Genomic DNA, 26,288 nt, shown 5'->3' with positions numbered 1-26,288 from the left:
GAGTCGCACAACAAGAAATGCAGTAAAGAGAACTGAAATGATGAGTGTGAGCCGCAGCAGACGGTCTGTCTGAATCTTCACGTTTTAAAAGTGCAGATCTCGTTTGTTTTGTGTGAATGAAATATATATCTGTCTCTCTTAGTAACGACTGAAATAAACGATAATTAGATGACACCTTCCTTCCTACTTTCGGCACAGAATTAAAGGGGTAGTTCACCCAACAATTATTACAAATTATGTCATCATTTACACACCCTCATGTTGTTGCAATCCTGTATAACTTTCATCTTCTTCTGTGGAACACAAAAGGAGATGTCATGCAGAATATTCAGTCTTAGTCACCATTCACTTTCATTTCACCCAAAAAAAGATGCAATCAAAGTGAATGGTGACTGAGGCTTTTTATTGATTGGTAGATTCATATATTCACCCCCATGCCATCCCAGAGGTGTTTGACTTTCTCAAATGAAGATTTCTAGAAGAATATTTCAGCACTGTAGGTCCATACAATGCAAGTGAACAGAACTTTGAAGATCTAAAAAGCACACAAAGCAGCATAAAAGTAATCTATACAACTCCAGTGGTTTAATCCATGTCTTCTGAAGTGATATGATAGCTGTGGCTGAGAAACAAATCAATATTTAAGTCCTTTTTTTACAAGAAATCTCCGCTTTCACTTTCACATTATTCTTCTTTCTGGTGATTCGCATTCTTCATGCATATAGCCACCTACTGGGCGATATGCATATAAAAAAGGACTTAAATATTTATGTTTCTCACCTACACCTATCACTTCCCTTCTGAAGACATGGATTAAACCATGTATGGATTACTTTTATGCTGCCTTTATGTGCTTTTTGGAGCTTCAAAGTTCTGGTCACCATTCACTTGCATTGTATGGACCTAAAGAGCTGAAATATTCTTCTAAAAATCTTCATTTGTGTTCTGCAGATGAAAGAAAGTCACACATCTGGGATGGCATGAGGGTGAGTAAATGATGACAGAATTATACATTTTGGGGTGAACTGTCCCTTTAATACTGCAGCATACGATAGAAGAGGGGAAAATGCACATGTGTTTTGACTCAAAGTAGAATTTGTTTGGGTGCATTACCAAAAAATGGGTGAGCCTGATGGCAAATTTACATGTAAACACATCTCGAACACATGGCAAATATATTTGTAACAACAGAATATGGGGCTAGTTGTGTTTTTAAACTCTTCAAATGGACTTCTCAGAGACACTTCACATTACACAGAATTGTCTGCTATGATTGGGCAAATATGAGCCCACCAAACTGTGATTTACATTCGGTTGTGCTGTGGCATATATGAGCCACAAGAGGGCGGAAATAAACCACAAATCACACATGCACACAAACATTTTGGTCTTTTACAGATGAAACTCTTGTAGACGGAGAGATGAAGTGGTGTAAAACATGGCACCTGTGGAGAAGCCGGTCTTTTTATGACACTTGGTGAACTCAATGTTGAAGTAGGTGACTAAAGCGTGTACATAGTCATTCCTCTGGACCTGTAAGCAGAATGAGGAGGTGAAGGACAGTTCCTCTGGCTTCACTGTGTAGATATCCACTTCCTGAGATGACAGAAGAAAAGAGAGAGGGTTATCTACATTGAGAACTGCACAGAGAAACACTTGAGGTTGCTCCCTTATGGGACGGCAGACCTCATGGAGTTCTCACTTTCATGTCTCAGAGGTTTGTCCTAAAATGCCCTACTGAACAGAATTCCTTTAGTGGAGTCATAAACGGTTTAAGCATGACCGATACCTGAATGAGTGCATGTAAATTACCTCATTGTTGAGATGTCCTCTGAAACTCTAAAGGAGACACGCGTGAGATTACGGGAAACGTGTTGAAGCTGTATTGAAACATCTAAGAGTTGGGAGACTTCTGCAGAAGTCCTCATTTGCTCAAGAGATTTGATTCTTAGAGAAGAGAATGAAAAAAAGATCCACATCCTGATTGTTCTTGCTCTCTTTTTTTCTTTCCATCTCTCCTTGTGAAATGTCATGCTGTTAGTCTTCAGTAATCCTGTTAGGATGTTATTACTGCTCTCAGATCACTGCAGATGACTCCATCATTTCCCATCAGCACACCGAGTATCTCTAACCCTAGATGAACCTGAAAACAACATCAAAATCTCTCTCTCTCTCTCTCTCTCTCTCTGTCTCTGTGTGAGTGTTTTATATTCCTCTCACTTCCATTGAAATCAAGCATTAAATCTCTCGACCAGTCAGAACTATTTGATTTTCTCTTATGAAGCACAAAGTTTGGAAAGGAAAATGAATCCCAGTATTCCTGCACAAACAAGTCAGTATAAGGTATTGTGTGTGTGTCTGTCTGTGTGCGTGTGTGTCTGTGTACGTGTGTCAGTGCGAGTGTCTGTATGTGTGAGTTTGGGTGTGTGTGTGTGTGAGTGTTTGTGTTTGCATTTCTGTATGTTTGTGTGTGCGTGTCTTTGCGCGCGTGCGTGTCTGTGTGCGAGTGTCAGTGTGTGCGCGTGCGTCTGTGTGCGTGTGAGTGTGTATGTGTGGGTGTGTGAGTGTTTGTGTTTGCATGTCTGTATGTGTGTGTGTGTGCGTGTCTGTCTGTCTGTGTGTGCATGTCAGTGCGGGTGTCTGTGTGTGTGTGTGTGTGTGTGTGTGTGTTTGTGTTTGCATGTCTGTATGTGTCAATGTGTGTGTGTGTGTTGGTGTGGGTGTGAGTGAAAGTGACAGAGAGCGCAGGGGTGCTTTTCAACAGAAACTGATGTAAATGTAGTATATTTTAGACATTGTCATTTTTATCTGATGTGCATAACCAATTTCCTTGTTAGGGTTAACAAAACATCCTGATTTCTTCTGTTTGAGTGATTTATCTCTGTGACGAGGAGGAGGGCGTGGCTGGGCCGTGAATGCACACGGCCGACCTCCAATCAGGCTAATCAGCCGAGGAGAGGGAGAAGGCCGAGCCAGATGCGGCAGTTCGGTACAGAGAGAGCTGATAAATTCATATTTGAGAAGAAGCTAAAAAACACTTTGTATTTCATAAAGTACCTTTCTTCAATGAAGGAGAGGTTTAAAGATGCATTTCACAGTCCATCTGTAGAGCAGATTCAACAATAATGATCTCATCAGCTGCTTCTCCAGTGGATTATAATGAAATAAAATTGCAATTCAACGGATCATTATGTGACTGTCACACTGAGTGATACAGCTCATGATCAGTTAAATATCAGTGCTGCTGTTTTCTCATCTCACACACATGAGGAACACATTCATTGCATTGAGTGTTGATGGTGACCTTGATCAGGCAGGTGTTGGACACCACTTGTTTTGGGTCCACAATATCCACCACTGGTTCTTTCATAGCAACGTTCCGGATGCACGTCATATCAAAGCCATAAACGTTCTCCCACCCTGTAGAAACAGAGTCATTTACACAACAGCATATACATTCAACACTCACAGTAGTGCTGCATAACACACACCATCTCTTAATGTCTCTTCTTATGGAATAATAACTGTATCCACCTCAAACGAGCATATCACATTTTATGTGCATTTTGAAGATTTTATTTGCATCTTAGTGTTTCTATCCAGCGGATCCCAAAATGTGCATAACATATGTAGATGGAAACCCCGCTACTGCCAAAACACTCATTGTGATTCTGTAAAGTGTCGACCCTATGGAGCAATTCTTACGTATTTAATACACTACACATCACATGATTGACTGAAAACATAAGCAGATGTGAGTGAAAGCACTAATGTTACTGTGATTCGACTCCTTTATCATTTTATTTCTTATTATTCCGTCGGATGGGAAAAAAAATCTACATCCAAATTGAAAAGTGCACTGCAGCCGTTCTAGACGGTTCGAGAAGATCAAAATACACGAGGAGAGGCGTTGTGACATCTCAGTAATCATCAATCACAGACGCATTCGGACAGGATTCGATCTCTCAGAGGACGCTTGAGTTCGCCGAGGTCATTTCTACAGAGGTTGTGTGTGAGAATCACAGACTTGGCAGAATCGGAAGTGATTAAAATCACTATGAAACACAGATTTCTCTGACCTCCTCAGGCAAATCTAGTCCAGTCTGATTAGGATTGGGTTATCAGATGTGTGTGTGTGTGTGTGTGTGTGTGTGTGTGTGTGTGTGTGTGTGTGTGTGTGTGTGTGTCCTCACAGTGAATCTTGAAGTCCTTGTACTGTCGGTCTTCAATCGCCACCACATAAAGAGCAGCTCGATCCGGGAACATCAGACCTCCAGGTTTCTAAAGATGAAAAGAACAGTCTCTGTTTACTCTGCAGAAAGTTGCAACACACACACACACAGTTGCTCTCTCTCACTCACACACACACACACACACAAACACACAGTTGCTCTCTCTCTCACAAACACACAGTTGCTCTCTCTCACTCACTCACACACACACTTACAAACACACACACATGCTCGCTCACACACACACAAACACACACACTTGCTCACACTCACTCACACACACACTTACAAACACACACTTGCTCACTCACACACACTGACTTTCACACACACACTTGCTCACTCTCTCTCTCTCTCACACACACACACACACACACACACACACACTGACCAGCCACTTATCTCTGGCGTAGATGACGGTGTTGAGCATGGACTCATAGAAAAGACAGTAGCCCATCCACTCAGAGATGATGATGTCCACCTGATCTACTGGCAGCTCCGTCTCCTCCACTTTCCCCTTAAAGATGGTGATAACTGTAACAAACAGTAGCGCGTGTCTCTGGATCTGTGGACAGACCTCATAAGAGAAGTGTGTGAAGATGCCCAAGAATCTCTCACAACTAGAAGAAATCTTTTACTCACTCACTATTCACAGCAACAGAAGTTTACCAAGGGTGCCCAAACTTTTGCATACCACTGTATATATATATATATATATATATATATATATATATATATATATATATATATATATATACACCACTCCTCAACAATCCATATGATTTAAGGTCTTATTTATTTAGAAAAATACCTAACACAAAATCAGCAATCACCATTTGACCGGAGAACTGAGACACCTGACCAATCTATTCCTTTCTATTCAGACTTTCAAGGCCAGTACAATATACACGTGTGTGTTAGTTCACACACTCACACACACACTTCTTACCACTGTCCAGATGATTGGCCTTGATGATTGTCTCGGAGTATTCTGATATGCTGGAGCATTCGATCTGAAGAAGAGAAACACAATGTTGAAATGTTTTCTGAACCTCTAGTGCGTTTTCATTCTGATCTCTACAAAAAATAAACTTCTCAAATGAGCAAAATACAGTAAAAATGCAATTCCTGTGACATTTTGTTGAATACACTTGTACTGTGATTTACATGACATGTTTTTTGGGGTTTAAAGTCATAAATCTCATGTACGGTTCTGTAACTGTCCAGAGATTGTAAAACACAATAAAAGTCTCATTAAAATACATTTTGTCATCAGTTGTGCCGGAAAATATTTTATTAGTTCTTAAATTTTTCTAGCAATGAAACTAATTTGTTTTAAAATATGATTCATATTTATCAAATCAAAGTCATGTGGTGTGACCAACAGGCAGGTCGCCATGATCCCTTAAATCAGAGAGGAGCTCTTAAGACTGTGTGAGAAGTCTTTAAAAATGTTTTATAATTTAATAGTTTTATGAAAAGGCACATTTTGTTCAAATGGAGTAACCCTCAGAAAACCTTTATATTTGTGACTTCAAATTTCATATTTGTGTATATATATATATATAGAATATACCTGAAATTGTAGTTTTGTGTATTTTGATAACATAATCTCCTTTACTTGATGGTCACACCACTACTACACCACTAATGTATCTGTATAAAATGCTATAAGGCCAAGATGTACACAATTATTACATTTCTATGAACTTGTCCCCCGTTTAAACTTGATTGACCTATTTTTGTTATCTCAGATAACATTATTTGTCAATAACCATTATGCTGTTTAGTGATGGTTGGTTTAGTGCTGGTTAGTGCTGTTGGTTTAGTGCTTGTTAGTGCTGGTTGGTTTAGTGCTGATTGGTTTAGTTCTGGCAATGCTGGTTAGTGCTGTTTGGTTTAGTGCTTGTTAGTGCTGGTTGTGTTAGTGCTTGTTAGTGCTGGTTGGTTTAGTGCTGGTTAGTTTAGTGCTTGTTAGTGCTGGTTGGTTTAGTGCTGGTTAGTTTAGTGCTGGTTGGTTTAATGCTGGAGAGTGCTGGTTGGTTTAATGCTAGTTAGTGCTGGTTGGTTTAATGCTAGTTAGTGCTGGTTGGTTTAATGCTGGTTGGTTTAGTGCTGGTTTAGTGCTGGTTGGTTTAATGCTAGTTAGTGCTGGTTGGTTTAATGCTGGTTGGTTTAGAGCTGGTTTAGTGCTGGTTGGTTTAATGCTAGTTAGTGCTGGTTGGTTTAATGCTGGTTGGTTTAGAGCTGGTTTAGTGCTGGTTGGTTTAATGCTAGTTAGTGCTGGTTGGTTTAATGCTGGTTAGTGCTGGTTGGTTTAATGCTGGTTGGTTTAGAGCTGGTTTAGTGCTGGTTGGTTTAATGCTAGTTAGTGCTGGTTGGTTTAGTGCTGGTTTAGTGCTGGTTGGTTTAATGCTAGTTAGTGCTGGTTGGTTTAATGCTGGTTGGTTTAGAGCTGGTTTAGTGCTGGTTGGTTTAATGCTAGTTAGTGCTGGTTGGTTTAATGCTGGTTGGTTTAGAGCTGGTTTAGTGCTGGTTGGTTTAATGCTAGTTAGTGCTGGTTGGTTTAATGCTAGTTAGTGCTGGTTGGTTTAATGCTAGTTAGTGCTGGTTGGTTTAATGCTGGTTGGTTTAGTGCTGGTTTAGTGCTGGTTGGTTTAATGCTAGTTAGTGCTGGTTGGTTTAATGCTGGTTGGTTTAGAGCTTGTTTAGTGCTGGTTGGTTTAATGCTAGTTAGTGCTGGTTGGTTTAATGCTGGTTGGTTTAATGCTGGAGAGTGCTGGTTGGTTTAGTGCTGGTTGGTTTAATGCTAGTTAGTGCTGGTTGGTTTAATGCTAGTTAGTGCTGGTTGGTTTAATGCTGGTTGGTTTAGTGCTGGTTTAGTGCTGGTTGGTTTAATGCTAGTTAGTGCTGGTTGGTTTAATGCTGGTTGGTTTAGAGCTGGTTTAGTGCTGGTTGGTTTAATGTTAGTTAGTGCTGGTTGGTTTAATGCTGGTTGGTTTAATGCTGGAGAGTGCTGGTTGGTTTAGTGCTGGTTGGTTTAATGCTAGTTAGTGCTGGTTGGTTTAGTGCTGGTTGGTTAAGTGCTGGTTGGTTTAGTGCTGGAGAGTGCTGGTTGGTTTAGTGCTGGTTGGTTAAGTGCTGGTTGGTTTAATGCTAGTTAGTGCTGGTTGATTTAGTGCTGGTTGGTTTGGTGCTGGTTGGTTTAATGCTAGTTAGTGCTGGTTGGTTTAGTGTTGGACAGTGCTGGTTGGTTAAGTGCTGGTTGGTTTAGTGCTGGAGAGTGCTGGTTGGTTTAGTGCTGGTTGATTAAGTGCTGGTTGGTTTAATGCTAGTTAGTGCTGGTTGATTTAGTGCTGGTTGGTTTGGTGCTGGTTGGTTTAATGCTAGTTAGTGCTGGTTGGTTTAGTGTTGGACAGTGCTGGTTGGTTAAGTGCTGGTTGGTTTAGTGCTGGAGAGTGCTGGTTGGTTAAGTGCTGGTTGGTTTAATGCTAGTTAGTGCTGGTTGTTTAGTGCTGGTTGGTTTAGTGCTGGTTAGTGCTGGTTGGTTTAGTGCTGGTTAGTTTAGTGCTGGAGAGTGCTGGTTGGTTTAGTGCTGGTTAGTTCTGGTTGGTTTAGTGCTTGTTAGTGCTGGTTTGTTTAGTGCTGGTTTAGTGCTGGTGAGTTCTGGTTAGTGCTGGTTGGTGCTGGTTGGTTTAGTGCTTGTTAGTGCTGGTTGGTTTAGTGCTGGTTTAGTGCTGGTTAGTGCTGGTTGGTTTAGTGCTGTTAGTGATGGTTGGTTTAGTGCTGGTTGGTTTAGTTCTGGACAGTGCTGGTTAGTGCTGTTTGGTTTAGTGCTAGTTAGTGCTGGTTGGGTTAGTGCTGGTTGGTTTAGTGCTTGTTAGTGCTGGTTTGTTTAGTGCTGGTTTAGTGCTGGTTGGTTTAGTGCTGGTTAGTGATGGTTGGTTTAGTGCTGGTTAGTGCTGGTTGGTTTAGTGCTGGTTGGTTTAGTTCTGGACAGTGCTGGTTAGTGCTGTTTGGTTTAGTGCTAGTTAGTGCTGGTTGGGTTAGTGCTGGTTGGTTTAGTGCTTGTTAGTGCTGGTTGGTGTAGTGCTGGTTTAGTGCTGGTTGGTTTAGTGCTGGTTAGTGATGGTTGGTTTAGTGCTGGTTAGTGCTGTTGGTTTAGTGCTGGTTAGTGATGGTTGGTTTAGTGCTGATTGGTTTAGTTCTGGCAATGCTGGTTAGTGCTGTTTGGTTTAGTGCTTGTTAGTGCTGGTTGTGTTAGTGCTTGTTAGTGCTGGTTGGTTTAGTGCTGGTTAGTGCTGGTTGGTTTAGTGCTGGTTAGTGATGGTTGTTTTAGTGCTGGTTGGTTTAGTGCTGATTGGTTTAGTTCTGGCAATGCTGGTTAGTGTTGTTTGGTTTAGTGCTTGTTAGTGCTGGTTGGGTTAGTGCTGGTTGGTTTAGTGCTTGTTAGTGCTGGTTGGTTTAGTGCTGGTTAGTGATGGTTGGTTTAGTGCTGGTTGGTTTAGTGCTTGTTAGTGCTGGTTGGTTTAGTGCTGGTTAGTTTAGTGCTGGAGAGTGCTGGTTGGTTTAGTGCTGGTTAGTTCTGGTTGGTTTAGTGCTTGTTAGTGCTGGTTTGTTTAGTGCTGGTTTAGTGCTTGTGAGTTCTGGTTAGTGCTGGTTGGTGCTGGTTGGTTTAGTGCTTGTTAGTGCTGGTTGGTTTAGTGCTGGTTTAGTGCTGGTTAGTGCTGGTTGGTTTAGTGCTGGTTAGTGATGGTTGGTTTAGTGCTGGTTGGTTTAGTTCTGGACAGTGCTGGTTAGTGCTGTTTGGCTTAGTGCTAGTTAGTGCTGGTTGGGTTAGTGCTGGTTGGTTTAGTGCTTGTTAGTGCTGGTTTGTTTAGTGCTGGTGAGTTCTGGTTAGTGCTGGTTGGTGCTGGTTGGTTTAGTGCTTGTTAGTTCTGGTCTGTGTAGTGCTGGTGAGTTCTGGTTGGTTTAGTGCTGTTTAGTGCTGGTTTAGTGGGCCAGTTGTAACCCCTGATTACGGTCCTGGTCTGGTGAAGATTGACAAATGACGTTTGTTTATTTAAGATAATCAATAAGCCTCATGGGGCAAACCGCCTCACTAGCACTCTTAATACACACCATATCTTTATCTTGATGCCACCGATCAGAGAAGACATAGCAATGCAAAGAAACGGTTGAAAGAAACATTTGCTGTTGCTTTATTTCATTACAGTAGGAATGATGTGGGGAAACAGATGTAGAAATGTCTTACAGTTAATGTTTGTTGTATCCCTGCATGTATTATTGTATAGTTGTTTGATGAGGTTGAAAAGACTAACATCCCAATAAATGTGTTTGTTGTCCAATGTCCTTCCACTTTGACTAAGTCTGCATTGAGTGTGTGTGATCTTCTACAACTTAAAGTCCCTCTCTCCATCAGATACTGTCCTCGTCATCCAGCTTCCTCGCAGATCTTTTTTGAACATTCATAAACTGTGCTGAGTTTCCAGCTCTTAGACAGAAATATACATAAACGAGCACAGGCAGTGTCAGAGCTGTCAGTGGCCTGATGCTAAAGGAAGGAGGAGGGATTTAGTAGAAGTCTGCAATCTCTTGCTGCTGTAGAAACGAGAGGTTTATTCCAGACAGCTGAGATCCGTCAGTCTACCAGCCATCATTAGTGTTCATAGCCATCACTGTCAACTGGCGTTTAGCATACAGACTATAGAATCAGATCCCTCACAGTCACTCGCACCTGTTTCTGGAAACTCTTCACGTTCTGCAGTGGGTCAGCAGCGCTTGAGAGTTTAAAGTAATCAGTGATGTAACAGAGTCAGCAAGAGAAAAGTGTTAGATGTGCAGGATCAAGGATGTTTTATATAACCCAGTGTTTGGGTTATTTGGTGAGGATTTAAGCAATATTCAAATGCTACTAGGCTAATATGCTTTTATGCTCATATACAAATATTTTGCCCAGAATTTTCCGGGATGAATATTTGTTATCACTCACAAGGGAAGTCTATGGGGCAAATGCATTTCACTTGAAAGTAATCCATAAGATGTGTTTGATAAATCACTTTCTACCCTTAATGTATAGCTAATATAAATTTCAGCTCCAGTCATGAATGAGTTTCACATGATGTGCACAAGGATACCGGTTGGTGCTTTAACAAATATACTTTAACATTTCTGCTTTTAAACTCTCCCGAATGCCTTGCCCTATAGTCGTGCTTGTAAATGCATTACTGTTAATATGATTTTTGTCTGTCTGAAATTATTGAGCACAAACATGCTTTATTTTACATGAACTAACATGGTACACATAACGTGAATGCAGATGAATAGATTTGCCCATTAGTGGTTTTCCCTGATAAATCTCCACACAAACATGAGCTGCAGTAGTTCATAAATGTTCATTATGTGATTCATCTTAACTTGTATAAACAGCATCCAAACAGTTCAGTATTGGAACTTGTGTTTACAAACAAACATAATATATGTATGTTGGCTTCACAATAAAACATGCACTCAATTTCCAGCTTGTTTCTGCACACACATAATATTTTTGGTTTTGTGTTGATCATTATCTTCACGGTTCTGAGCGGGTGTTTCTTTGACTTCATGCATAACTCCTGAGTGGAGTTAGAAATGTTCATTATCACAGTGTTACTGGAGAATAGCAGCGAGGTGCAACTCAATGACAGCGGCTCGGTATTACGAGGGAGTCTCGCTCTTCGGAAAACAGGGAAAAGCTTTCGAAATGTTCTGTCCCTTGAGGCTGCTGGGACGCAGAATATCAAAGAAAAATATTTGCCCACGAGTTTTTCTCTGTTCATACCCTCTAAGGCAAATAATGAATGCGTTGGGATGCATTGAATGAGACGGGAAGTTTTGAATGGACGAGAGCGAGAGGGAAAGAAAGGCAGAACGATCCACAAAACATAAAAGTACTGTGACAGTATCCTGGAATCAGTTGGTAATACATTGCATGTTAATAAAAACACTTCTTTTCCAAAAGCACTTAACCAGTCACAAAAAAATAAATAATTATTTACAATTCGTGTTGCACTGAAATCTGTTTTGAGAACTATTCTGATGATAGTGAAACTTTGTAATATGGCACTTTTCGTACAAATGTCTCCTTAAGATGATTCGCTGATGTTTTCCTCTTTTGTAAGTCGCTTTGGATAAAAGCATCTGCAAATGAATAAATGTAAATGTAATATGTATTATGGTACTAAATGATGACCGTTTTCATGTACAGTGAAGTTTACAGGATAATCCAATGAACGTCTGTGAATACCACGTTACATCCATGCAGTGGCCCCAAAAAGTACTTAAAGCTGGTGTTTTCAGGCAAACCATTTTACAAGGTTTGAACTGATGAAACAATAGATATGCTGTTCAAAATTAAGACACAAATGTTGTCAAATTTAGTGGAACATGCACTTAAAATGTTCTTGGCACAAGTATATTAAAAGTTATTGCAAGGGGGTCTGTGTATCTCAGCAAGTATTGACGCTGACTATCACACCTGGAGTCGTGGGTTTGAATCGAGGGCGTGCTGAGTGACTCCAGTCAGGTCTCCTTAGCAACCAAATTGGGCCAGTTGCTATGGAGGGTAGAGTCACATGGGGTAACCAAATTGGGCCGGTTGCTAGGGAGGGTAGAGTCACATGGGGTAACCAAATTGGCCCGGTTGCTAGGGAGGGTAGAGTCACATGGGGTAACCAAATTGGCCCGGTTGCTAGGGAGGGTAGAGTCACATGGGGTAACCAAATTGGCCCGGTTGCTAGGGAGGGTAGAGTCACATGGGGTAACCAAATTGGGCCGGTTGCTATGGAGGGTAGAGTCACATGGGGTAACCAAATTGGCCGGTTGCTAGGGAGGGTAGAGTCACATGGGGTAACCAAATTGGGCCGGTTGCTAGGGAGGGTAGAGTCACATGGGGTAACCAAATTGGCCCGGTTGCTAGGGAGGGTAGAGTCACATGGGGTAACCAAATTGGCCCGGTTGCTAGGGAGGGTAGAGTCACATGGGGTAACCAAATTGGGCCAGTTGCTATGGAGGGTAGAGTCACATGGGGTAACCAAATTGGCCCGGTTGCTATGGAGGGTAGAGTCACATGGGGTAACCAAATTGGGCCAGTTGCTAGGGAGGGTAGAGTCACATGGGGTAACCAAATTGGCCGGTTGCTAGGGAGGGTAGAGTCACATGGGGTAACCAAATTGGGCCGGTTGCTAGGGAGGGTAGAGTCACATGGGGTAACCAAATTGGCCCGGTTGCTAGGGAGGGTAGAGTCACATGGGGTAACCAAATTGGCCCGGTTGCTATGGAGGGTAGAGTCACATGGGGTAACCAAATTGGGCCAGTTGCTAGGGAGGGTAGAGTCACATGGGGTAACCAAATTGGCCCAGTTGCTAGGGAGTGTAGAGTCACATGGGGTAACCTCCTCGTGGTGGTGATTAGTGGTTCTCTCAATGGGGCGTGTGGTGAGTTGTGTGTGGATCATGGAGAGTAGCATGAGTCTCCACATGCTGTGAGTCTCCGCGGTGTCATGCACAACGAGTCACGTGATCAGATGCGCAGATTGACGCTCTCAGAAGCGGAGGCAACTTAGACTTGTCCTCCGCCACCCGGATTGAAGCACCACCACGAGGACCTACTAAGTAGTGGGAATTGCGCGTTCCAAATTTGGAGAAAATGGGAATAAAAAAAATATAAAGTAATTTCAAAATGGCCAAACAATTGAAATTAGTTCTGATAAAGCTTTAGCATGATTTGTTTGTAGATGACACTTTGATATTTTGTTATCTAACACAATGAAATGTATTCATACTGTTTGGGGCCACTGTTCTAACCCTAACCCCTACATTATATATATTCTAGTGGGGCTGATGACAAACAAAAGAAGCATATTTGGGGAGCAGGATCAGGTGTTATCATGGAATAAGTATGTGGTGATATGGCATCACTTTTCCCACAAAAGAGGATTATTTTAGACACTTTTAAAAGCTCTGAGGCATTTGGCATGGCTGCCACGCATGATGCAATTTTTGCCACCGAGGACCATCCCAGCATGCACGGGCTCCTGCGGTTTTAGGCATAAGACGTGTCGTCCTCTTACCCCGTACACGTGCTTGGCTCCGGCCTTGGCAGCAAACATAGAGAGGATGCCAGTTCCACTGCCGACATCCAGCACGATCTTGTCTTTGAAGATGTGTTTGTTGTGATACATGGAGTTCCTGTATGTCAATGTCCGCACTTCATCCTTTAACATCTCCTGGACACACACACACACACACTTTTTACTGCACTGTTACATAACGATGGTGAGCTGCCAATCTAGACAGGACAATCTAGATCTACAAGATCATGACAAAAATCATAGTTGTGATTAATCATTCATTCATTGCTCAACTGGTAGAGAATGGCACTAGAAATGCCATGTTAATTTGATTCCCAGAGAACACATGTAAACATTCTCTGGATTGTTGTCTTTGGATAAATCTAAATAAACATAAAAGTTACATGTTTGACTTTTTAATATTCATGCAGTTCTGTGTTTTTATCTGGTAGATGAGTGACTGCACAAAAAACCCTATTGTCAGAACATGAGCGCACAAACACAAACATTAGACGCACGTATAAGAGGCTCTGACATTCTTTGAGAACCGTGCCTCTTTAGATCTGTGCAGCTTTTTCGGTGTACGCTTCTGTCACACTGAGATGACAGGAGGGGAAAAGATCTGACCTATATTCTAAAAATAAATCTGAACAGAATTAATCTCGCAGGTTTTCCCTCTCTTATCCGACAATTCAACGACACCCTCCGGCTCCACCCTTCTCTCCGGCTCATTTCTCTGCATTAAACACAGGGAGGGGCTGTAACAGAATACATGTAACGCTGTTACTTATTCAGAATACAAACATGAAGTAACTGTATTCAGCCCCGTTACATTTTCAAGCACCTGTATTCAGAATACAGTTACTTTATAAAATTGTGTTAGAATACTTCTCTCATATTGAACACGCAATTAGGCAGATGTGAAAGAAAATGACTGTCAATCAAGTAAGAAACAGTTTTGATAAACAGCACACACTAGACACTCACTCTCCCTTCCTTTTAGATCAGCAGGATCAAAGAATTTGATTGATTAATAGATGGTTCAGTGGTTCAGGCTCTGGATTACTGACCAGAAGGTCGGGGGTTCAAACCCCAGCACCACCAAGATGCCACTGTTGGGCGCTTGAGCAAGGCCCTTGACCCTATCTGCTCCAGGGGCACCATATCATGGTTGACCCCTGCTCTCTGACTCCTGCTTAGCTGGGACATGTGAAAATATTTACTATAATGTGTGACCATAATTAAGGCTTCTATTCTATTAAATAATGGGTTAAGAAGAAGATTAAAATATTGTAGTTGACCACAAACTGCCTTTTGTCAAACTCCACATCTAATTTAAAGAAACTTGCTATTCAGATTCACTTTGATTATTTAAAAGTGGAGGTTTATGGGTTCAGATGAGATAATAATGACATATCACACATAATTCTTCCAGTGGAGTGGTGGTGGTGTAGTGGTCTAAGCACATAACTGGTAATCTGGTATTCAGAAGGATGCTGGTTTGATCCCCACAGTCACCACCATTGTGTCCTTGAGTAAGGCACTTAACTCCAGGTTGCTCCGGGGGGATTGTCCCTGTAATAAGTGCTCTGTAAGTCGCTTTGGATAAAAGCGTCTGCCAAATGCATAAATGTAAACGTAAATGCAGTTATGCCTTGCCTTCAAAAATATGTTTTCTAAAAGTGTTCTTGAATTTTGAATACATTATTTTGTATGTGATGTATTCGGAATACCTTATTGAATACATTAAAGAGAGAGAATTCATTATTAAGCCCTGAGAACTTTCTCGTGTTACCGCGAAGACGTAGTGCATGTGGAGGCTTCACGCTATTCTCCGCGGCATCCACGCACAACTCACCACACGCCCCACCGAGAGCGAGAACCACATTATAGCGACCACGAGGAGGTTACCCCATGTGACTCTACCCTCCCTAGCAACCGGGCCAATTTGGTTGCTAAGGAGACCTGACTGGAGTCACTCAGCACGTCCTGGATTCAAACTCACGACTCCAGGTGTGATAGTCAGCGGCAATACTCGCTGAGATACCCACAGACCCCCTCCCCAGAGTACTTTCTTAAAGTATTCCGCCCAACCCTGATTATACGTAACACCTGGCCTGATGTCGTTTACCAACAGTACTTCTATCCTACATGATAAACCTCACTTCTCTGATCTGCTCGTACCTCATGAATGCCGAAGTGTGCGTAAGAGTCAAAGTAGTAATCCTTGGAGGTCATCTCGTCTGGGTTGAGGAATTTGGACATCTTTCCTCTGCCAGGGCAGCTGGGTAAGGTCACTGAGTGAGGCGTGCGTGATGAGCGTGTGGGCCGCTGGGCGTGATGCACCGATGATACTGGTTTGGGCAGGGGGAACGGCTGGATGGACTGGGACGGGGCTGCTCTCAGGGGCTCTTGCTAGAAGTTACAAAGGGGAAAATAATTAAACGGGGATGTTTAAAAATGTGAATCTAATGACAAAATATCCGTGGCCTTGTAACTGTCCCAAATGGCACCCTAAGCTCTTGCAGTCCTCTTCCAAGTCCATGAGGGTGCATGAGTTATAAAAGTGTACATTTGGGACAGGCTTCAAGACTTCAATCAGATGATGCATTTTATACATAATGTGTTTTATATACAGACAATCTTAACAATAGTAGAAATCATGACATTGGCAAAGGAACACATTTTAAACTCACTCTTCAATAATTCCAAGCAACACACTGACAATAAATCATTACAAGATACACGATTTAATCATTAACTTCTGAAATCAGCCACATTCTGTATATTAACAACTAAAATGATCATGACTCGGACACGGACGTTTGCATGCATGTGCTTTAAAACAGTCAAATGCATAGAAAGAACAAACATTTCAAACACCCTAGTAGGTCACGAAACTCTGCGTGAGCAAGGGGCGCTCTCTAGCGGGCGTGTGCGACACCCAAGCAGTGGCAACATACAATTCAGATCGCAATGTTTGTCAAAATGATCCCTCCCCAAATGTTGACTATAGATGCAGTAAGCTTGAAACATTGTGGTAGAACAACAAGCGGTGGAGGTCTGTGGTTGTCCCATTAATATCCATACTGTATAAGATTTAACGGTCATTTCTGCAATGCGTTATTATGTCAAGTCAAGTCAAGTGATTTTTATTGTTGTTTCAACCATATACAGTTAGTACAGTACACAGCAAAACGAGACAACGTTCCTCCAGGACCATGGTGCTACATAAAAACAACAAAGGACCAACATAGGACCACATGAGACTACACAACGAAATAAAATACCTATATAAACTACCTATATATACCTATATAAAGTGCACGTGCAAACATGTGCAAAAAGTACAGGACAGTACAACAAATTACTGACAATGAACAGGACAATAGACAGTGCAGCGCCGACCAGTACTCAGTAGTGCAAAAAGATGACAGTTTCTAAAAATGTAAACATAACATACTATGAGATAATGTTCTATGCACATAGCAGTTATTGAGGTAGCAGACAGTTATAAAGTGATAGTAATTAAAGTTCAACTCAGGACACGTGTGTGCGTGTGTGTGTATGTGTGTGTGTGTCAAACCAGTCTCTGAGTATTGATGAGTCTGATGGCTTACATTTACATTTATGCATTTGGCAGACGCTTTTATCCAAAGCGACTTACAGTGCACTTATTACAGGGACAATCCCCCCGGAGCAACCTGGAGTTAAGGGCCTTGCTCAAGGGCCCAACAGTGGCATCTTGGTGGTGCTGGGGCTTGAACCCCCGACCTTCTGGTCAGTAACCCTGAGCCTCAACCACTGAGCCACCACTGCCCTTCTTGGGGGAAGAAGCTGTTACACAGTCTGGCCGTGAGGGCCCGAATGCTTCGGTACCTCTTGCCAGACGGCAGGAGGGTAAAGAGTTTGTGTGAGGGGTGTGTGGGGTCGTCCACAATGCTGGTTGCTTTGCGGATACAGTGTTTACAGTGTTTTATGTGCATTTAAAGTAAAGGCGGGAGACCATTTGTTTATCATATTGTTGACAATGCTGAGGCCAGTTATGGTCCAATTAACATGTATGGATGCTGGAAGAGGCCGAGCTACTGGTATGATTTCAGCATTTTTAAAAGATAAATTATTGTTGGACTAACTGTATTCACTTGGTGAGGAGAGTCTTCCTCCTTTCCCAGTATGTCTAGCATTTGTCTGTCACACTTCTATTGGCTGGCAAAAGCATTCTGTGCCCTGTTGGCAAGAGGGAGCGCAGCACAGTCAGAAGAGTGCTGGTACACATGGTGAGACTCTCCGGCTCTGATTAGCACCTGCAGAGAAGCTTGACCTAAAACCAAGAGATAAAACCAATGTACCATCTTCCCAAATTACAGCACACACATGGGAATTAAAGTGACACTTGATTCATTGGAAGCTAACTAATGTTTTCCTTCAATATTATGTGTCCCAATAAAAATGAAGCAATGTTGAGGTACTGTATACTGCATTCTTTCTTTCTTGCACATGTATGTGCATCTGTGTGTGTGTGCAGCCATCTTTGCTCAGAGGATTTCAAATAATGAGTGTCAGCAGAGGGGCAGAACAGCTGTATGAAGAGGTATAAAGGTGTCAGGATTGCATCTATTAGAGAGATGGGAGGAGGAACACATGTCCTTGCCCCTCCAGTCAACTAACAAATCTCATTTCACTTTCTATTTTTAACCTCAACAAATGGCACATTTCAGCAATGCTCCACCTTTAAAAAGAGCTCTTGAGGGAAGAGCAACTCAAATTGTTTTTCGTGACAACTAGATTGATGTGCGAGTGGGAAAACGGGTGCTCATGGGAATCTTTTACAAACAGCGCTGCCATGGCTTTCCTCTGGTGTGAGTTTCTGATGAAAATGTCAAATTCAGTTTCACAAAGTCACTTTTTAAAGAGCTTAAGAGTTGTTTGCACTGCATATCTGAATAATTCATGTGTTCAGAACAGCTCTTGTGAATTTTGCAGATGCACGTGCAGCCCTGGGCATCATGCCCTGAAGTTGCAACTCTCTAAGTGCATTTCGAGTTAAGTGTTTTCTTCAGTAAGCATCACAACTGTAAGCTTTCTATACCTTTAAAACCAACAGCTGACCTTGAAGTGGACATTGCAAGGCTGTAAAACTAATATTTAAGACGCATCTGTCAGTTCGTTAAAAGCCTACAGTTTACGCCAAACCTTCCATTCACTTTCCGTCTATTTGACAGACTAACAGCACTAGGACACTCTTCAGACTACCTGCAAATTTGGGGGAGTTTTCAGAGGTCAGACCGCATCCATTAGACCGTTTTAAAGATCCCCTGACATTGTACGATGGCCCACTGCTGCACTGAACTTTGCTAGGAATTTATAACAACATCTTATTTTTCCAAACCTCTTTTCTTCATCCTTTAATAGACATGGAATAGATTTCATGCTTCAGTGACCGTGTCAATATACTCCAGCTGGTTAATCCCTCATTGAGGATTGTCTAAAGTTCAGGGGCACTAATTAGACTAAAACTGAAGTGTTTTGCTCAAAGGCACAGTCAGATTGTAATCTCAGTTTCCCGTCCGTCCCATGATCACTTCCACTCCCTTGTAGTCTGGGGATTTGTACTGCCGAGCATTTGGTTGATGACCATTATCCTATTGTATATAAACCTTAAACGCCTTCGATGCCCTCCTCAAAAGCTCTGGTCATTTGCCCCAGTGGGACACTCAGATATGGTAGAAGTGTTCTGAGCTGACCTGTGGGAGCCAATTATATCTGGGGTACTTGTCACATGAGAAAGAGTCACATCCACACTAGAAGAGCCTTTTCATCCACCAAGAATGGAGACTTTTGAAATCACTCTCCATAGCTGCGTTAGTGTTATGCTTGAGTAACGAGGCTGACGAAGAGATGCGGATCCAAATGCAGTTTGAACTTTATTAGTCAAGGAACACAAAGTAACAACCCACGATGGGGAAAAGAAACATAAACTAGTTAAGGAAACCACGGTAGACACAAACAGGGAACTCGGGAGGGAAAGATACACCGGGTTAACATCAAACAACGATAGACGAAGACTGAACAAAGACACAGGGTATAAATACATAAACAAGGGAAAAAGGGACCAATGAACAAACAGAACTCAAACAAGATAACAAGGTGATTAACAGAAGTAAAAGGCAAACTAATGAGGACAGGTGAAAACAATGAACAGAGGAAACACGAACGCTAACAAAGAGACTATGGAGTTACATAAGGGACTAAAGTGAAAACTAAAAAATGCCAAAAGTGACAACGATGGTAAACAAAAGGGCAACAGTGAAACAAGACAGGGTATTCATAACAGAGCCCCCCCTCAAAGGATCGGCTTCCAGACGATCCTAGAAGACAAAGACAAAAGACACAAAACCCACAGAGAACAAAATGATGGCACCGGGGCAGACAGGCAGACCAGGGGGGCACAAGAACAAGGAGGCAGTCCAAGGGGCACAGAGGGCAGGCAGGAAGTCCGGGGGGGCCACGAGGGGAAATGAGACAGTCCACGGGGGCACAAAGGGAGATGAGACAGTCCACGGGGGGCACAAAGGGAGATGAGACAGTCCACGGGGGCACAAGGGACAATTAGGCAGTCCATGGGGGCACAAAGGGACAGGTTTCGATGGTCTGGGAGCTGGCCACCGGGCAAGGGTAGGTGCAGGAGGCCTGGGAGCTGGCCACAGGGCAAGGATAGGTTTGGGGGACCTGGGAGGAGGCCACTGGACAGGGACTGGTTCAGGAGGCCTGGGGGGAGGCCTCAGAACGGGAACAGGGTCAGGAGGCCTGGGTGGAGGCCACCGGACAGGGACTGGGTCAGGGGGCAGGGAAGAGGCCACGGGACTGGGACTGGGTCAGGAGGTCTGGGAAGAGGCCACAGAACAGAGGCTGGCAGAGCCGTGTGAGGTGGAGCCAAGGAGGACTTCGGCGGAGCCATAGAAGACTTGGGAGGCGGTGCCAAAGGAGGCTTAGGCAGGGCCGTGGCAGACTCAGGCGGTAAGGCCTTGGGCAGGTCAGGAGGCGGAACAGTGTTGGGCGGAGCCAAGGGAGGCGATGGTGTAGAAGGCTCAGAAGGCGGAGCCACTGGAGGTGGAGCCGAAGGTGGCGAGGGCGAAGAAGGCTCTGAAGACGGAGCCAATGGCGGCTCCGGAGGCGGAGCCGGGAGAGGCTCGGGGGCTCCGGAGGTGGAATTGAAGGAGGTTCAGGAGGTGGAGCTGAAAGAGGCTCAGGAGGCGGAGCCGAGGTAGGCGGCACCGTGGGAGGCTTTAGGAGCGGAGACCAGGAAGATTCTGGAGGCTCTGGGGGCAGAGACGTAGGAGGCTCTGAGGGTGAAGCCGTCGAAGGCTTGAGTGGCTCGAGAGGCGGTGCCGGAGGAGGCTCGGGAGGCGGAGCCATAGGAGGCTCGGGAGGCTCTGAGGGCGGAGCCGTCGAAGGCTTGAGGTGCTCGAGCGGCGGAGCCGTAGGAGGCTCGGGAGGCTCGGAGGGCGGTGCCGTCGAAGGCTTGAGTGGCTCGAGAGGGGGAGCCGTGGGAGGCTCGGGAGGCGGAGTCACAGGAGGCTCGGGAGGCTCTGAGGGCGGAGCCGCAGGAGGCTTGAGTGGCTCGAGAGGCGGAGCCGTAGGAGGCTCAAGAGGCTCTGGGGGCGGAGCCGTCAAAGGCTTGAGTGGATCGAGAGGCGGAGCAATAGGAGGCTCTGGAGGCAGAGCCGTAGGAGGCTCTGGAGGTGGAGCCACAGGAGGCCCCGTAGGCGGAGCTGCAGGAGGCTCGAGAGGCTCTGGGGGCGGAGCCGTAGGAGGCTCAAGAGGCTCTGGGGCGGAGCCGTAGGAGAATCGGGGGGCGGAGTCCTGGAAGGCTCGAGAGGCGGAGCCCTGGAAGGCTCGAGAGGTTCGAGAGGCGGAGCCCTGGCAGGCTCGAGAGGCTTGAGGGGCGGAGCCCTGGCAGGCTCGAGAGACTTGAGGGGCGGAGCCCTGGCAGGCTCGAGAGGCTTGAGGGGTGGAGCCCTGGCAGGCTCGAGAGGCTTGAGGGGCGGAGCCCTGGCAGGCTCGAGAGGCTTGAGAGGTGGAGCTCTGGGAGGTTCGAGAGGCTTGAGAGGCGGAGCCCTGGGAGGCTCGAGAGGCTCGAGAGGCGGAGCTCTGGGAAGCTCAGACGGCGGAGCTCTGGAAAGCTCGGGAGGCTTGAGAGACGGAGCCCTGGAAGACTCGAGAGACTTGAGAGGCGGAGCCCTGGAAGGCTCGAGAGGCTTGAGGGGAGTGGAGCCCTAGGAGGCTCGAGAGGCTCGAGAGGCGGAGCTCTGGGTAGCTCGGAGGGCGGAGCTCTGGAAAGCTCGGGAGGCTTGAGAGACGGAGCCCTGGAAGACTCGAGAGACTTGAGAGGCGGAGCCCTGGGAGGCTCGAGAGGCTTGAGGGGCGGAGCCCTAGGAGGCTCGAGAGGCTTGAGAGGCGGAGCCCTAGGAGGCTTGAGAGGTGGAGCTCTGGGAAGCTCGGAGGGCGGAGCTCTGGAAAGCTCGGGAGGCGGAGCTCTGGAAAGCTCGGGAGGCGGAGCCCTGGAAGGCTCGAGAGGTGCTGGTTCTAGGATGGGCACGACCACTGGCGCTGGCTCTTGGACGGACCTGGCTACTGGCACTGGCTCTTGGACGGTCATGGCTACTGGCACTGGCTCTTGGACGGTCACGGCCACTGGCGCTGGCTCTTGGACGGTCACGGCTACTGGCACTGGCTCTTGGACGGTCGAGGCTTCAGGCGCTGGCTCTTGGACGGTCGAGGCTTCAGGCGCTGGCTCTTGGACGGTCGAGGCTTCAGGCGCTGGCTCTTGGACGGTCGAGGCTACAGGCGCTGGCTCAGGGACGGTCGAGGCTACAGGCGCTGGCTCAGGGACGGTCGAGGCTACAGGCGCTGGCTCAGGGACGGTCGAGGCTACAGGCGCTGGCTCAGGGACGGTCGAGGCTACAGGCGCTGGCTCATTGACGTTTGAGGCTAACGGCACTGGCTCATTGACGTTTGAGGCTAACGGCACTGGCTCGGGGACGGTCGAGGGCTCAGGCTCGCTCACAGTGACATGCGTGGGCTTTAGCTCGCTCACCGTGACATGCGTGGGCTCTGGCTCGCAGACCGGGCTGGCGCTGGCCGGGAGGCAGAAGCCCGTCTTCTCTCCTCCTCCGGCAGACGCAGTGGGCGCGCTGGCTCATGGAAGGCGACTGGCGTGGGGACGGGCTCGCTGACAGGTGGGGCTGGCGCGCAGGAAGCGCCAAGGACGACTGGGGAGTCACCACAGTGGGAGGAGAGGTGGAATCCTCCTCGGCGAAGACCACGGTGTAGGGTGAGCCGCAGACCAGTAAGGTCAGCCTCCAGGAAGTCGTGGAGAGTCCAACCAAGCGTTGCCGGCGCAAACGCTCCCTGAGCTGAACCGTGTAAAGTGTCCCTGAAGAAGACCACCAGGGCTGAGTCCGGGAAGTCTGTGAATTTCGCCAGCGCGAGGAAGTCGCTGATGTGGTCTTCAACAGGGCGGCCCTCTTGTTTGAGGTTGAGCAACCGGCAGTTGGCCCGTATAACTGCTGGATCCATAGTTGGTCTATCGTTCTGTTATGCTTGAGTAACGAGGCTGACGAAGAGATGCGGATCCAAACGCAGTTTGAACTTTATTAGTCAAGGAACACAAAGTAACAACCCACGATGGGGAAAAGAAACATAAACTAGTTAAGGAAACCACGGTAGACACAAACAGGGAACTCGGGAGGAAAGATACACCGGGTTAACATCAAACAACGATAGATCGAAGACTGAACAAAGACACAGGGTATAAATACATAAACAAGGGAAAAAGGGACCAATGAACAAACAGAACTCAAACAAGATAACAAGGTGATTAACAGAAGTAAAAGGCAAACTAATGAGGACAGGTGAAAACAATGAACAGAGGAAACACGAACGCTAACAAAGAGACTATGGAGTTACATAAGGGACTAAAGTGAAAACTAAAAAATGCCAAAAGTGACAACGATGGTAAACAAAAGGGCAACAGTGAAACAAGACAGGGTATTCATAACAGTTAGGAAACGGAGGCTTCAAACGTAAACGGATCAGTGTTGACGTGGCCTGAAAATCCCAATGTCAATAACACTGTGGACAATAAGTGTCTAGAATTAGCCATTAAGTGGATAATAACTTCCACTATGAGTATTATTATTATTAAACCTTTACCACAAAAGGAAACATACTAGAGAGAGAATGTAATACTAAACTCTTAATTGAATACATTTGAGAAATTTGATTATATTAGCCCTTTTTTCATGGTAGTAGTGAAATAGTTCAGCTTAATCGACAGCATGTGTGGCGTAATGTTGATTAGATTTTGTCTCGTTCCTCCTTTTCTTTAATAAAGCACAAATGTGAGACACTTCCAATGGAAGTCAATGGGGTCCATTTTTGAAGGTTTAAAGTCATAAATGTGAAGCTTATAATTTTATAAAAGCACTTTAATTCTTCTGTTAAACTCGTGTGTTATTTGAGCTGTAATGTTGTTTAAATCATCATTTTTACAGTTGGTTTAGGGTTAGTTGACATCACATCGTCATGGCAACTTTGTTGTAAAATTTAATATGTTTCCACAGATGTGGTTATTAACTGATTTAATGACAGTAAAATCATGTTAACACACATATTGTTTATGTTTTGTGTCTATAGTTTTGAAACAGTATTTGAATGTTGACAGATTAAACCCCATTGACTTGCATTGGAAGTGTCTCACTGGAACACACATTTGGGCTTTTTTAAAGAAAACGAGGAATGTGTTTTCTTCTTTTTTTTTAGTACTCAACATTAATCCACAAATGCTGTTGATTGATCTTAACTTGTATTGAACCCAGAATATTCCTTAGAGGTGCAGCTCTGTGGATATAAGGGAATGACACTAAATACATTAAATTGGACTTTTAGGCCCGCAGAAGTGTGGAACATCATAAGTAGTAATCGGTACACATTAAACATTCTACATATCAGAACTTGTTCAAGGGACATGTCACCAAATTGTAGGAATGACCCTTATATACTGTTTAAGTTCAGCTAAAAGACACGAAATAACCTTTAATACATGTAAAGATATGTTGTGTAAGATGTCTTTAACATTAGAAGAAAAAGGAACCCTTAATAAGGGTCCTATATGGTGTGGTGGTGGCGTAGTGGGCTAAAGCACATAACTGGTAATCAGGAGGTTGCTGGTTCGATCCCCACAGTCACCACCATTGTGTCCTTGAGTAATACACTTAACTCCAGGTTGCTCCGGGGGGATTGTCCCTGTAATAAGTGCACTGTATAATACATTGGTAATCAGGAGGTTGCTGGTTTGATCCCCACAGTCACCACCATTGTGTCCTTGAGTAAGACACTTAACTCCAGGTTGCTCCGGGGGGATTGTCCCTGTAATAAGTGCACTGTAAGTCACTTTGGATAAAAGCGTCTGCCAAATGCATAAATGTAAATGAAAGAAGTTCAGCACCATAGACAGCGACCAGAGAACCACCAAGACACTGACACTCACTGATTAATCATTTAGCTCAAGCATGGATATAGTGACCACAGTGCACTTATTACAGGAGCAACTGGGTTAACATCCAACCTTTCTGTTTCAAGTTTAGATCATTACATCACAACAAGAGCTTTTACAGCATCTTCACAGATGGACAGCAGTGTAAATCGATAACGGCCGACCGACTTTCTTTGTTGCGATCCGTTTGTTCCCTTCTTTGTTCTAGACTTTAAAGAACGAGATTCACATCACACGTGATCAGATTTACAGTCTTGTCGGACTTCAAACTAGAACTTTGATATTTGGTGATGCTCGTGGCTTACCTCGGTGTTCTCTGTATCAGTCATTTTTCTCCTGAGGAGCAAACATCGAGAGGAGTGTTTCAGTCCCATAAGAGCCGACGAGATCTGCTCCGGAGACTGCGAGAAATGAATGATAAGAAGAAGAATCCCCTCTTCAAAATGTCTTATGAACCTGCAGCCGTGTATTGAGCAACTTTAATAAACGACCCCTGGAACTGTTTGAATGTCCTCCTGAATCCTGCTGCTAGACCTCCCCGCAGGAGCGCATTGCGAACTCTCCATACCGCGGGAACCGTCATGCACTTATTATAAAATGCGGTTCCGTGACTTGAGGAACGGGAGATCTACACATAAACTGATCTATGAAAGGGTTTGTCGCTCGTCCTTCGGAGCTGGAATATAAAGTCTATAAGTGACCCTTCAGAGATCTTCTAGAGGTCCCTCATGATCCGGCTTTATTATCGCCGTGTGGAACGGAAATGTGCCGGTTGTGTTTCCTGCTCTGAAATAGTCCCGCTCAAATCTCAATCGGCGATCACTGATGAGATTCTCTCAAGGACATAAAAGGGTCTCGGAGACATTGCTACACATCTCGGAGATGCTGATGAGTGTAACGCGAGCTCGTGGTCCACCTCTCCTGCTGTTGCATATCTTTAAATGGAGCAGCGAGAGCCAATGAGATGTGTTTCAACCGCGCCTAAATCCTTACACCGACTGAATGTGACTGAGGAGCTCTGTGTGTGTGTGTGTGTGTGTGTGTGTGTGTGTGTGTGTGTGTGTGTGTGTGTGTGTGTGTGTGTGTGTGTGTGTGTGTGTGTGTGTGCTTGTTTTTGTGATTTACGAGGACAATTTTGTAAGTTACAAACTGTGTGTGTGTGTGTGTGTGTGTGTGTGTGTGTGTGTGTGTGCGAGAGTGTGTGTGTGTGTTTGTGAGTGAGTGAGAGTGTGTGTGTGTGTGTGTGTGTGTGTGTTCACTGTGTTGTGTGTGTTGATGGGATGACTAAATATTCATGGCTTCAGGAGTTTAAATCTCTTTGTCGTTCTTTAACTCTTGTACTGAATTGTTTGCATGAAACTCCAGAACAGAGATATGAGAAGATAAT

The 26,288-nt window shown here is 44.7% G+C and overlaps 1 protein-coding gene across 1 annotated transcript in view; it reads right to left on the bottom strand.

Annotated features, from left to right (window-relative positions):
* LOC127622759 (protein arginine N-methyltransferase 8-B-like) overlaps positions 1-25,415 on the bottom strand; it is a 26,470-nt gene extending 1,055 nt beyond the window's left edge. The window contains exons 1-8 of the mRNA XM_052096838.1: positions 25,207-25,415; positions 15,526-15,756; positions 13,342-13,497; positions 5,182-5,245; positions 4,624-4,766; positions 4,194-4,281; positions 3,305-3,420; positions 1,446-1,596 (exon numbers count right to left, since the gene is read on the bottom strand). Coding sequence (XP_051952798.1) covers positions 1,446-1,596; positions 3,305-3,420; positions 4,194-4,281; positions 4,624-4,766; positions 5,182-5,245; positions 13,342-13,497; positions 15,526-15,756; positions 25,207-25,275 — 1,018 coding nt within the window. The 5' untranslated portion in view covers positions 25,276-25,415. The remainder of the gene's footprint in view (positions 1-1,445; positions 1,597-3,304; positions 3,421-4,193; positions 4,282-4,623; positions 4,767-5,181; positions 5,246-13,341; positions 13,498-15,525; positions 15,757-25,206) is intronic.
* Positions 25,416-26,288: the final 873 nt, after the last annotated feature.

The sequence above is a fragment of the Xyrauchen texanus genome, chromosome 29 (assembly GCF_025860055.1).
Source record: "Xyrauchen texanus isolate HMW12.3.18 chromosome 29, RBS_HiC_50CHRs, whole genome shotgun sequence".
NCBI lineage: Eukaryota > Metazoa > Chordata > Actinopteri > Cypriniformes > Catostomidae > Xyrauchen > Xyrauchen texanus.
The sequence above is the reverse complement of the archived record's forward strand: the minus strand, read 5'-3'. Positions and strand labels throughout refer to the sequence as shown.